Genomic DNA, 14,955 nt, shown 5'->3' on the forward strand with positions numbered 1-14,955 from the left:
TCCTTTTTACCAGAAGCAATGCTAGGAGTAGTAACTAAGAATGTGCAGGAAGGTCAGAGGGTAGGAAGTGAACACATGAATAAAGATCCTGAGCTTGCATTCAACTTCTCTCGAGTGCTCTTTCATGTATCTAAACCATTGTTCTTATGAAATGATGGCCAGAGGTCTCTGAAGACCTCAGACAGAAGCAAGCTTGGTAAAATTGGTTTAAATACTACAAAAGAGAGTGACCAGAGATTTCTCTGAGGGCCTGAGAATTAGGAGAGACTGGCAATAATGAAGGCAGAGTCCACATTCACAGTTACCATTTATCTTGTACAATCTAGTTTAATAAGGGTTTGATAGGTAAGATAATGCAATAGTAAAAACAGGATTACAGGTAAAACAACTGTTATTTTAAATGGAGAAAATGCTCAAGCAGCTTTTTAAAAAAGCCATTTCTATGTGGAACACTCGATAGAATTACAATAAATTCGAGCTAGAAAGGAACTTACAGATATTTTACAAATGAACAAAATAGTAGATCACATAAGGTTAAAGTGAAAGACTTGGAGTTAGGAAACTAGAATTAGAATCCAGCTTCAAACATTCTTAACTTCTTTGCCTCAATATCCTCATCTATAAAATGGGGATAATAAGGGCATCTACCTCAGAGAGTTGTGGTGAAGATCAAAAGAGATAGCAACCTTGTGAGATAGGACTGTTGAGAAAGTGGAGGCTGTAATAACAACTAGCATTTACATTTTTTTTTTTTTTGGCTGAGGCAATTGGGGATAAGTGACTTGACCAGGGTCACACTAGGAAGTGTTAAATACTCAGGTTCTCCTGATTTCAAGGCTGGTGCTCTACCTTTGCTGGATCTTCAGATTCTTCCTCTCATTTAACAGTGGATTTTCAATAAGACAGCAGTCTGTGTCTTTCCTCTTTTCTCTCTATACTATTTTACTTGATGATCTAATCAGTTCCCATGGATTCAATTATTGTCTCTATATTGATAATTTTCAAATCTATATATTCAACCCTAGTCTCTCTTCTTAATTCTCATCCTAATTTCGGACTGTCTACTGGACATTTGAAACAGGATTTTCTACGGGCACCTGAAACTCAAACTCAATATATCCAAATAAAAAGTCATCTTTCCCACAAAACCTGTCCTCCTTCCCAAATATACCTGTTAAAGGCACTACCAACTTCTCAGTCTCCCAAGTTCACAACCTTTTCATCTTCCTCAACTCTTCACTTTTACTCACCCCACACATGGCTAAATATTGTCATTTGTGCCTCTTTATTTCTTCTCTCTACTAAAAGAGCTACCATGATAGTTCAGGTAATAACTCTTGCCTGGATTATTGGAATAGTCTTCTAATTCTAAAAAATGGCCAAATTTTAATTAGAATAGCCTTCTAATAAAAAAAAGCCTTCAACTTTCTTACCTCCCTAAATTGCCCTTCACAAAGCTGTGAAATAATTTTACTAAAGCTGAGGCCTACCCATGTCACTCTCCCTGCTCTAAAAAACCCCCAGAAGCTACCTTTTACCTCCAAGATTAAATATAAAAAACCCCTCAAAACCTAGTCCCTTCCTACCTTTCTAATCTTCTCTCACTTTACTCCCCTCTATTTACCTTTTGGGCCAATAATACCAGCCTATTTGCTGTTCTTTGCATATGACACTACCTCTACTATCTCCATGATTTGCACTGGCTATCCCCTAATGTCTGGAATGCTTGCCTTTCTTACCCCCATCTCTTGTCTTCCTTGATTTCTTTTAAGATTCAGTCGAAGGACCACTTTCTGCAAGAGGCCTTCATGGTCTCTTTGGCCACTAGATGAGGAAGGAGGTTGCCTTCCTTCTACTCTATAGGTTTAATGTTGTCTCCTTTCTACTATGTAAGGTCCTTGAGGGCAAGGGTTATTCCCATTTTTTTATCTTTCTCCAAGCATAATTCCAAGAACATTTATTAAGTGTTTAATAAATGTTTGCTAATTGACTGACTGAGGTATCTATGCAAAGGTCTTCAACATCTAAAAGAATGGCCCAACGCCATTGTGAACAATTTAAGAACAAGGATTGTGCCCCATATCCCAAAATACCTGTCACGGTGCCTTGAAGGTACTCAGTAAATATCTGATAGCTGATTAATAACTAGAAAGGGCCAGCACTAGAAGATATCCTAGCACACTGCTGGAATACGAAAATGAAAAGCTGGGCTCCAATGTATAAATTAATGAAGGCAGATCAAGTCATGGATGTGGAATAAATAGGACTCTCCTTCAATGGACCTGTAGCTAGCTAGACAGTTGGTGATTTCAGACTAAATAGGAAACCTAATTTCAGAGAAATCAACTTAACACCTCTTAGCAGTAATGAATAGATCAAAATATTTATAAATGGAGTGGGAGTAAAAGACGAGTGATTTTCATCTTCACTGGAGATTCAAAGCTTTAAAATGTCCTTATTGTGAAGCTGTGATGGCTAGGGAGAGAGATACCATGAAAAGTTGAGATTCTATTCAGAAAAGAAAGCTTGATTTTTAATAAAATCTTTCTGTACCTGAAATTCTTCCAAATAATTCAATTAGATATCTATGAATTCAATACTTATTTTTAATCCTATAATAAACACTTAAGCTAAATATCTGTACATTTTCCTGGCTAGTTGTGTTCTGAACCTACCACTAATCATTTCCACAAAGATTCCACCCTCAGGAATAACATTGTACTGCTCAAGCCCAGCTCAATAACACTTAGTATTTATATTGTACTTTAAGGTTCACAAAATGCTTTATATCTAGTGCCTCATTTGTTCCCAACAACTCTGCAAGCTAGATGCTATTATTAACCCCCAATTTGCAGATAAGGAAACTAAAAATCAGGGAAGATAAGTAATTAGTCTAGAGTCACACAGCCAGTAAGTGTCTGAAGATGGATCTGAACTCTGGTTTTCCTAACTCCAAGTCCAACATTTATCCACTTGGACATCAAGCTGCATTTTATATATATACACATATACATATATATGTATATATACACACACGTACACATACAAATATAATTATAAAGTTGAATGGTCATGCTCCTAATTATAACTAACTCTTCTGCATTAGAAAACCTTATGTAAAATTTAGTTTATAGAATATAATTCTATATACTATATATATATGGATATAAGAATATAGAATAGAATATAATAGAATATAATATAGTATAGAATACTATAAATTTATAAATGGAGTGGGAGTAAAAGATTAGTGCTTTTCATCTTCACTGGAGATTCAACGCTTTAAAATGTCCTTATTGTGAAGCTCAGATGGCTAGGAAGAGATACCATGAAAAATTGAGATTCTATTCAGAAAAGAAAGCTTGATTTTCAATAAAGTCTTGCCACAAACATTTTGACATATTCAGGATTATCTCTTCTATTAGGGACCTTGTGGAAGGCTTAGCTAAGAAAATGAGAAAATAACCAAGCTGGGTTAGTGCAGGGTCAGCTTATCAGGTTGATGGATAACAGCATTGAATAAGAATGGGTACAGACAGGACTGGTGTTGGTACTTACAGACCTCATTGTGCATGTACTCAGGGACTGTTTTCTATCAAACTGAGACTATGATCTTTGTTGCTGAGGACTTTGGAATGTTTGCTGTCATGCATGAGAATACTTTGACTAGGGAGGAATGCACAGGAGTAAGCACAAAGATCTGAGGAAACCCTCCCCAACTTTAACTTGGCTATAGTTCTTTAGGCTTATACGTGGCACTGAGAGCTATAGGGGATAAAAAAGGGAGGCAGGTGGAGAGGCAAAAGAGGAGTTTCTGATTATGTAACTGATTGGCAACAAATCTGACTTCTTTTTCCTATTCCTCTGGCTCCTGACTCTTCTTAAGAATACAGTTGGCCATGTCCAGTAGTACTCTGAAGACAGGTAATGGTAAGACCCCTGGTTGTCCCTGGTGGTAGGATCTGGACACTCCTCTATACATTACCTTCCACTGAAATATCCTGGATAGCAAAGCGAAGAATGATGGTCCAGATCATACCCAGGGTCATTTTCACATTGCCGTCAACAATTTCTATAGGCAAGAAAAAAATAACATTAAAAACAAACTCTACAAACAATATCTCAACACATTTACCATAGCACTCCTTCAACAATAAAGCTTGCAATTATACCATGAATGAAAAGAATTGTTAAATTTCTATAGGCCCATCAGTATGCTTATAATCCTCATGCTAATGTCTTCAAAGGGTAGTGGACCCAAATTCCTCAGATCCTGGTTGAATTCAGAATTGACTCACAAACACAAATCTTGCAAAATATAAATAAACCAATTAATTTTTCAACTTCTACAAATTTATTAGGAAAAGATTTATTGAGCATCTTCAAGGCACTATAATAGGTATTCTGGGATGTGAAACACAATCCTTACTCTCAAAGTCTAAGTTTGCAGTGGTGTTCAGCTACTAGATTTTACTAGGCTTTAATTGGCCACAGGACTCAATGACCAACAATGTAAGGCATTCTCAGTTTCTGTTAATTTATGTGCATGACTATTAATAAGGGGAAGAGAATAAATAAAGAAAAAGAACAAAGTACTAAATAGATAGTACCTATTATGTATTAAGTAGGGTTCTAAATGCATCTCATAAAATTCTCACAATAATTCTGTGAGGCGTACATGTGAGACATTATTCTCATTTTACAATTAAAGAAATTGAGGCACATAGAAATTAAATTACATGCCAAGGATAACACAGCTAATATCTAAAGCTGGATTTGAACTCAGGTAGTTCTCCTGATTCTAAGCCTACATTCACTCTATTTACTGTGCCACCAGCTGCCCCTACTGTGATGGTATTTTACATTTGCATAGTTTTATGCTTTTTAAACCCTTTCATCCCTCTCTCATTTTTCCCTCTTTTGTGCTTCACTTACCTTCAGCACCAATGGATACCAGTTTCACACCCTTACTGGCTATGTAATCCAGGGCCTTATTGACATTGGCAATTTTGTGGAAGCGCATTTTTCCTCGGTCAGGTTTGGATAACCTTTCACCTGTGGGTAAAAAAAAAAGTACACATATAGACTATTGGTTACACCAGGTAATAGACCAAGGATGAAAAAATTGAAGATACAAGCTTTCTTTCTTTCTTTTTTTTTTTTTTTAATAATTATAACTTTTTATTGACAGACTTTCTTTTTTTTTTTAAATAACAGCTTTTAATTTTCAAAATATATGCAAAGATAGTTTTTAGCATTCATCCTTACAAAACCTGATACAGACTTTCTTAAAGAAAATTTCACTGGCAAGATTCTAATATTCAGGATCATTAGAACCAATTTGTTTAGATTCACTGAACTAAATCAGGGAGAGAACATAGCGTTTAACCTGAAGTCAGATGTTTTAATCCCAGAAAGCCAATCAGTCAGTCACTTTTGGATAAAATGGATTTCAAGATAAAGTAAAGTACTATAAATATGGATGCTTTTGAAATCTATTCCTGGATTTTGGTTTGAAATAAAGTTTAATACTGAGGTTCTTAGAGATAAGTTGAAAGAAATAGGGCTGTGCAACTGAATCATTCTAAATTGCTAGCTAGCCCTTTTGCATAGCCAAAAAAACCCTAAATTCAGCTCCTAGACTTGACTATTAGAAACTGATATTTATTCCAGTAACCTCAGAAGTCAGTATATGGACAAAATCAGATATATAAATTACAAGGTAAAAGAAGACTCAGTATAGCTTATGCTCACTCATTCAATGTTGAGCAAAATACTTTAGTATTTTAATTTGGGTTTTGTAAGAAATTTTATCTATAAAACACAAGCATAATAACCTAAATTAGGGCCTTAAGTGTACAGTGAGGATTATTTTCCCTTGGAACTAGCAGACTGAAAAAGAATCAGTAACTTTCCACAAATGTGACTAGGCCTTATGTGTTCCTATATATTTGCCCCTCCATACATGGAGGGCCAGACACATATCTTCCCTATGTAAAAACCATTCTATGTGAATACCCTGTTCCCAATATGCATGCCTCTTCATGTACTTCCTAATAATGTACTTCCCCACATATGTTCTTAGTAATGCACTTCTTAACAATGTACACAGTAACCACAAGATTATGCAATGATCAACTATAATAAACTTAGTTCTCAGCAACACAGTGAATCAACACAATTCCAATAGACTTGGGATGGAAAATGTCATCTACATCTGGAGAGAGAACTTTGAAGACTTAATAGAATTGAAGCATATCTTTTTTTTACCTTTTTTGTTTGCTTGCTTTTTCTTTCTCATGATTTTTCCTTTTTATTCAGATTTCCCTTTCACAATATGACTAATGTGGAAATTTGTTAAAAGAATTATGTATGTATAACCTCTATCAGATTGCTTGCTGTCTTGGAGAGGTAAGAGAGAGAAAAAACAATGGAATTCAAATCTTACAAAAATGTTGAAAACTATCTTTATATGTGACTAGAAAAATAAAATATTATTGAAATTAAAAAAAATTTTTTTAAATATAATGTACTTCTTAATAATGTGGCTTAGGAAGCATGAATGGAGAGCCACATTATTAAGAAGTACATTCCAGATCTATGATAAATATATTTTATTGTTACTTTCCATCCTTATTATTTAATATAATGCCTTTTCTTCAAAAAAAGTATGTGAATTCTAGGTACATAAGTTCTAGCATTTTGAAGAAGTGGGGGACAAGAAAGCAGCAAGGATAGGTTATGGGAATATGATATCATTTCTTCTTGATTTTCAAAGTGGGAGACCTAAATAATATTTTGAAAAGGGAAAATTACAAAATTAATTTACAGTAAGATTTAGCTAGTTTTCAGGATAAAGATCTCCAGGAAGATAAGAATTTTTCCAAAGAGTACTTTCTACTATTGCAATTACAAAGTTTGAACACCTTTCAAAGGAAAACACTCATCCATCCTGGAACAGACAAAAAAACTAATTCAACTCTATATGGTCTATAAAGTATTTTCTTCAAAACAATCCTCTCAGCCAGGTAATACAAACAATATTTCTATTTTACAAATAAGAAAACCAAAGATCATTGAAGTTATATGACTTCTGCAATTATAGAGTTGTTAAGTGTTACAGATAAATCAAAGTCAGAATTTGAACCTCAAGGAGATATATCCAGAACTCTTTCCACTAAAGTTACTAAGTATATAAAAAACAGATATATTAGGGGCTATAACTATGAAACTTTATTACCAACCTGAAATGACTTCCAAAAGAAGCATGAGTTTAAGGCCATTCCTGAAATCTTCCTCAATATTCTCAATCTGGGTACCAGCTTTTCTTAGATGAGAATTACACCAGGCAGTAAATGTCTGGAAGGTAAAAGAAACATTTGTCAAAACAACAATCAGAAAATATCCTTTTGAAAGATAGTTAACCAAGCACATATACTGAGCAGTGCAAAAGAGTACTTTGGGTCCTGTCCATCCTTAGGAAGAAAATGAAAAATGAAATGAAAATGTAAAAAAAAATGAAAAAAAACCAGGGATAACTGAAGACTTGAGGCAAGTTTTTAGCAAGATTTGTTCATCTGATGAAATACCCAGAACTTGGGTATTTCCTGCTTGAACTTTAAAAGACTAGAACCATTGGCTTAATCATATTGTCTCAAGTTGTCAGCCTTACAGTTAAGTAATGACTTTTTCTGCCTTTAACCTCACAGGTACTTTGTGTCCTTGAAAAATATTTGTCCCATATTTTTATATTATATTTCTACTTCATATTCCTCAGGTAGACCAGGTATTCCACGTAAGACCAGGAAAAGGTCTTATAAATTTACCATCAAACCCAGGGCTAGCACAATGGTCCACATCCAGTGGGTGCAACTACGTTGTATATTGTAACTATATTACTTATAGTTCTACCTCATCAATTAAACTATAGCTCTTAATGCCAAAGATTTTATTTTTTTCTTCCAGTCCTAAATATTTCTTATAATTTAGTCAGTCAACAAATATTTTTAACCCTTTACTATTTGCCAAGTGGATAGTATGGAATGATAGACACGTCTTAGTCCTTGGGGAGTTCACATTCTAATGAGGAAACAACATTCAAAGGGTAATTTCTTACTCTTTTACACAGCACATGGGAAATAATCTGAGAGAAAGATACCAAGAAAGGGAAAAAGGATTTGAGCTGAGTCTTGACAAAAACAGAAATGCTAGTGGACAGAAGTGAGGAGGGAAAGCATTCCAAGCATGGAGGACAGCCATTCAAAAGGCACAGACATGAGAAATAGAGAGTCAAATGAGAGGAACGGAAAGCAGGCCAGTTAAAGGAGGAGGGGTAAAGTGAAAAAAAAATTAGAAAAGTAAGAAAGGACCAGGTTTAGAAGGATTTTAATGCAAAACAAAATACTTTGTATTTTACTTTTGAAAAAATAGGAAGTACTGGAATGTATTAAGGAAGGAGAATTACTATGGTTCCCTAGAATGGTTAAACTTACTATGTATGTCACAAATAAAATGCTTTTGTTCCCTAATTGGGATTAGATTTCTCTTCTTATGCAAATTTTGATATTATTCATTAGGTACATCTAAGCATACTTTGTAATCATACTTTATCTGGAGTTTTTATTAGCTTGACAATTTCAATGAAACATGAAAAATTCCTCTTCCCAGATTATGGGATGTGAGATAGAAGGGAAATTTACTATGACATCAGAAGGAGAAACTCAAGAGTATATTTTGTTCATATGAACAATTGTCATATTTAGTGATTAGAACTCAATAGTTCTTTATGCACTGGCCTGGGAACCAAACACTATGTATAAAGCCTAATACAAGAAAAAACAGTATTCTGAAGCCAAACGACCAACTTACAATGAATTTCTCAAACATATTAGTTCATAAATTTCATCCTGTCTATATTTTGAAATGAAGATAAAATAAATCATATCACTCTCTACTCCAGAGAGCAAGAAAAAAAAAAAGAACATTTTGTGTATGCTCTTTGTAGATCTCAGATTAGTGTGGATGTTCTAAGAAGTATCTGGGGTTGCTAACTAAGTGGTGCACTAATGGAAAGCAGGACCTGGAGTCAGCAAAAATCAGAGTTCAAATTCAGCCTCAGATATCCATTCAGAGATATGACCTTGGGCCAAGTCATTTTACTTCTGCCTAAATAAGTTTCCTCATGTGTAAAATGAAAGTGGTGATGGTACCTACTTCCCAGGGTTGTTATGAGGCTATGATGTCCTGGTTGTCTTTTAAATATCTTTAAGAAAGGACAAACAACAACAACATTTATAAAGTACTTGCACAGTGACTGGCATATATTAGACAGTTAATGTTTGTTCCCTTCTTCCCTGACTTCCTACAAAGAAGCTATTATGATTATCATAAGTTATCTGACCACCTGCAAAATATATTTTTATATTGATTTGAAATTTCTGCAGATAGAGTGAATAAGCAGGCTGCAACATAACATTAATCAAGAACTGCTTAAGAAACATGACATAAAATGGCAAGCATGTCAGCAAAGAGTGTTGCATGTCTAGAAAAGAATGTTGCTCAGTAAATTGTAAGAGGGAGGAATAATTGATGGGCAGCCTGAATACCACACTGATACTCATGCAATGTCAAAAGAACTAGATGAAGGCCTCCAGCACTGTGGATGGAGGATGTATGGAAGGATATGGACAAAAGCTAGATAGTATAAAGCCACACAGAAAGGATCAACGATCCAAAGTACTAAAGGAGAAATATTCAGAAAAATATATATTGCTCTATATATCATTAGGTGACATCCAAAGTTATTTTGTTTATTTTTCAAGCTTCTTTTTAACTTGGTTTTTACTTATGAATTATTTCCTGCCAAAACAGGATTAGAAACACAGCAGGCAGCTGTTGACTGAGAATGCAAACTCCCTCTGGTCTCACAGCAGCTGCTGGTCTCAAGAACAAATTGCTAACCTAGCACATTAAATGGAAAAAAGTAAATAAGATAATAATGTAGAGAATGGACAAGGCAATCAACCTCTGAAGAAATATATTATTTCCAAGTAAAATATAAGAAGATAGAAGTGAATCTTGTTAAAACAAATTTTTTTCAAATAGCCTCATAAAATAAAGGGATTACCATGCCCTGGCCAATAGACTATTAATTTCAGGATGTTAGCAGTCCTTTGGAGTTCATGGTTATTTAACTCTATGAAAGTCAGCTAAAGGAGAAAGTTTGCAAGCTATTGTTAAGTATGAAATACTCTAGTTAATGACATTCACATAAATGATATTGCCTAGATTTTCTAAGGAAAAATGGATTAAAATGGGGAGGGAGAGTATGTAGTTTAATAGGCATCTATTTTTTGCTCATTCAGTTTTACTGACAAGTGATGACCTACGCATACACACTTAGCCATTTAAATCAATATAACCTTGAAAATAAATAGTACTGGAAACTACTGAAATTCACTGAAAATAATGTTAGTGTACTGATTCCCAGAATGACTACAGTTAGATCTTGTAATCAAGGTAATCATTTGTTACTTAACTGATAATATCCAGGAAGATTAAACTCATAATTAGCTAAATTAAGCCTAATGAAGTTTAAATATTTTTAATTAGTACCCTCATGTGCCAACATAACTTTGAGAAACTAACAACTAATAAAACATAAACATCAGAAAGAACTTCACTAGCTCTGTACTGCAAAGTGAACTTGGGGGGAAAAATTATGAGACAGCATAAGGCTTAGTTTTCATTTTTTGGAAGTAAAATGAATTGACTCAGTCTAGGATAAAAAGACTATTCCTATATAATCCTACCACTATTTAAAAGTTGTAGGAGTATATTCCTGGACCATTATTCCTACCATTGTTTAAAAGAATTTGTCTATAAATCTGTGATTTCATGCTAAATGAACCTGGGAGACATGGATAAGATAAAGAACTTGGTAGTTTGACCAAAGTCATGATTTGGTCCATTGGACCATTGTTTCTATTAAACTTCTTTGTTTTGGAGCATCTTAAAGTCATCTGGAATCTAGTTTTGGTCTTTCTAGTCAAACAGAACACACAGAGTCTACTTAAGGGAGTAATAGTCATCATTTATGAGTTTCCCCCAATGATACAGTTTGGAAGATATGTTTATCCACCATATTATATGACATTTATCCATGTTCTCTTAAAAGTTAACCAGATAAGCTCCACCCAACATCCTGGAGGCTTTCCCAAATTTCTCTAACATTAAGAGGAGACCAATGGAGCACTCTGGTTGTCCACCTGTTATCCTTTGTTCTTATCATATGACCAGATCATCTTCTCTCCTTTGTTTTTATCATATGACCAGATCATCTTCTCTTCCTGCCATAAAAAAATCCACTCCAAATGTGCAGATGGACTATTTGTGCCCCACCTTGGCAGAGCATTCTGAGCTGGTTTTGGTCTGATTAACAATTGGTAGTGATTAGACACACTATAATTTGACTTTAACATAATAATGTCATTTTGATCCTCTTCAACAACAAAAGTCAGCAATGAACCAACAGTTCCTTGACAATGTCCTTTATTTCTATTACTCTTTTTCTGTTGGTTCAGAGTTCCTTATTGGTTATGTGTGGCACCCTGCTCACATCTACACTGTGCCTTTCCATTGCCCTCATATGGTACTGAGCTAGTATCTGATATTTATCTTTAATTTTTCAGAGGCAGCATGGATGCATAATTCTCTTTAAAGTGAGACCAGTAAAATGGTAATGCTGAAAAAATGGGTCTTTGTTTTCATGAGAAGCTTGGGAAGGGGGATTTTGCATTTTTTGTAATTTTAGAAAGTATCTAGATCTTCCTTCTTTACCTCTTTATATATTCCTTCTTTTCAACTTTAGGTCCAGAGTTCACTGTCTATCTCAATCAACTATCCCAGATATACTTACTGCTGGACAAGATCAAGTGCATGTTGAAATGTGGACAAGATTAAAGATATTTTTAGTCCACTTGCTCTTTCTTGTTTAGATGGACAAGATTCCTTTGAGAGATTACAAATCTCTTCTAGAAGTCCTGAGACTTTATGCATTTTATATAATGTCAGTCATAAATAACAGTATCTAGACCAGTGTCATCAAACTGAAATACAAAGGCATCCCATCTGACCACATAATTGAGTTATAAAACAAAAAACTAAAGTGATCTGTTGTATTATGTTTTGATTTATTTTGTAAATCAATTCCCAATTACATTTTAGTCTGATTCAGGACCCCTTCAAAGACTTTTGAAGGTCAAGTGAAGACCTAGAATTTGATACTTCTGATCTGGCTGTTTTTACCATTAAGAGAGGCTTTCTCTTTAACATGTATTCTACATCTCCTTCATGTGAAAAAATAACTTTGTTGAACATATACATCTTCCTATGTTTGTGCCTCACTTGATGTATATAATCAACAGATCTTTGAACGAGGGCTATTTTTATAATTATATCTTTCAAGGGATATTGAAAAGATCTTGATCTATGGATGGCAGACACTTTACCTCAAAAGGACTTAAAAAGGTGACTTTTTTTCCTGATGAAGCAAATGCTTGTTTATAATGAACAAACAATTAGTGTAATGCAACTTATATTCATTTACATTTAATCAATTGTAAAAATAACAAAGATGTTATCCATTGTTAAATACTATGCTCCCTACTAATACACTCATTGAAGATACCTAGTTATATAGAGAAATTACTCTCAAAGATTTTGAAAATTGGCACATGGATTAGAAAGGAAAAAGAAAGAAAGAATGGAAAGGACAAAGAAAAAAAAAGGAAAACATTCTCAAGCAAAGGAATATTTGTTGGGAAAATATATGTGGTTTAATCCTATTGAAAAAGTACTATTTTAATTTTTCAGAAAACAAAGTCTAAATATTCTAAACATTTTTCATCCTCTCTTTAAAGTTATATGTTTCTATAAAATCCATGGAGGGAAGGACAGAAGATAAAGAGAAAAGGAGAGGAAAGGAAAAGATCATCTGGGGTTAACTTGATATAATGCAATAGGAATTTATTCTGTACCTGTTATACGAGATCATCTGGTGATTGATTTGATGTAATACAATAGGAATTTACTGAGAATCTCACTCTACCCCGTGTTTAGATAGCCTGTCCTTCAATCATAGACATAGTCTGTTACCCAGTTCCTTAAAGTTAAGTTACTCCAGATTAATAAATATTATCAAAGTTTGTATTCCTTTGTCATTGCCTTGAAACTCAGCTTTTCTTTCACATCAGGAAGATGTAAACTCTTAGAAGAATTCAAAAACTCTTCAAAAATTTTAATCTGGGCCCTGATTGGTGAAGATTCATCACGTTCTCCAGCTTTTAGGTGTTAAGGACCATGCCTAAATATGAAGGGTTCTCCAAAAGCCCCAACAGCTGTGAATCATAACAACCCTGAAAAAATTGCAAATCAGCCTTTGCTGACACGGATATTGCTTGTGGATTGGGAATGAAATAAATTGTAGGCAAGAAGGAAGAGGTCAGAGAATGCAACTGCTTCTCAGTCTTCTTGAATCATTATCATCATCTCACATGAAGGGATCCATTCTGCTGGTCTGAACTGGATCCCCAGCAGCCACTGGTAGGTGGCTCCCATAACATCCAGCAGCCACTAGGAGGTTGCTCCTATAACATTTAGATATACCCCAAATCCTCATCCTCCTTTCCAATTCCTGATAGGAGTATAATGATCAATGCAACAATATTAATCTTGACAAGGCCATGCCAATTGATTGCCTATAACTCCAATGATCATTCTGATTTCCTGATCACGATTGCCCTATTTTTGCTATCTGGTCCTACTAAAATGTAAACAACTTGAGCATAGTAACTGTCTTGTTTTTATTTGTATCTCCAGGCACTTGGCATAGTGCCTGCACTAACAAGTACTTGCTAGATATTTTTTCACTCATTTGTTCACTACTTCATTCAAGAAGTCATTTTTAAATTATTCTACAAAAATAAAGATGATTACTATCTCTATTTAAGTCAGCTGTCCAACTACTAGAAAGGACAACTTGATCTGATCTATACAGGGTGTGACACTTTATATTACTAAACATTCACATACCAAAAAAAAAAAAATTGGTGATTTTATGACAATCTGGATTACTTTATTCTTCTGTACTTTTCGTGGCTCAGGCATAATAGTGAAATGAAAACAGTCCAGCAAGTGATATGGGGTAAGATAGAGACAAAAATAATGATACTTTAGGAATTTGAAGAATTAGTTTCATTTGATTAAGCTGAAGGGAACCTTGAAGGTGAGAACAGTATGCTTTGGTTCACGTTTAGTCTTTATAATTCTCTCTCCAAAGTTTATTGAAATTGCTGTGGATCACTAAATTGCTGAAAAGAACTAAGTCTATCATAGTTAAACATCACACAGTCTTGGTATTGCTGTGTACAATGTTTTTCTGGTTCTGTTCACTTCACTCAGCATCAGTCCATGTAAGTCTTTTCAGGCTTTTCTGAAGTTAACTTGTTCATAATTTTTTTTATAGAACAACAATATTCCATTATTTTCATAACTTTTACTTATTCATCCATTCTCTAATTGAGAGACATCCACTCATTTTCCAATTTCTTGCCACTACAAAAAACTGCTACAAACTTTTTGGCACATGTGGATCCTTTTCTCTCTTTTATGATCTCTTTGGGATATAGACCCAATATTGGCCCAGCTAGATCAAAGGTTATACACAGCCCTTTGGACTTTATAGCCCTTTGGACATAGTGAAACTACTACTATTTGTAAAAAGCAAGACAAAAAACCAACTTTAGAATTTTAAAGTATCATAAAAAATTACTGGGATTTCTTTATCACTAAAGTAGTCTTCACATTGAGTCAACCTCATCAAACTATCCTCCAATGTGTTTGTATCTGCTGTTACACTACAAACAAAAATTGGATTCTCTTTTTTTAAGTTATGGG

The 14,955-nt window shown here is 34.3% G+C and overlaps 1 protein-coding gene across 2 annotated transcripts in view; it reads right to left on the minus strand.

Annotated features, from left to right (window-relative positions):
• ACTN2 (actinin alpha 2) overlaps positions 1-14,955 on the minus strand; it is a 91,778-nt gene that overhangs the window by 40,955 nt on the left and 35,868 nt on the right. For both annotated transcript variants that reach the window (XM_051993543.1, XM_051993544.1), the window contains exons 2-4: positions 7,245-7,359; positions 4,936-5,055; positions 3,986-4,072 (exon numbers count right to left, since the gene is read on the minus strand). In XM_051993543.1, the coding sequence (XP_051849503.1) occupies positions 3,986-4,072; positions 4,936-5,055; positions 7,245-7,359 (322 nt within the window). The remainder of the gene's footprint in view (positions 1-3,985; positions 4,073-4,935; positions 5,056-7,244; positions 7,360-14,955) is intronic.

The sequence above is a fragment of the Antechinus flavipes genome, chromosome 4, assembly GCF_016432865.1.
Source record: "Antechinus flavipes isolate AdamAnt ecotype Samford, QLD, Australia chromosome 4, AdamAnt_v2, whole genome shotgun sequence".
NCBI lineage: Eukaryota > Metazoa > Chordata > Mammalia > Dasyuromorphia > Dasyuridae > Antechinus > Antechinus flavipes.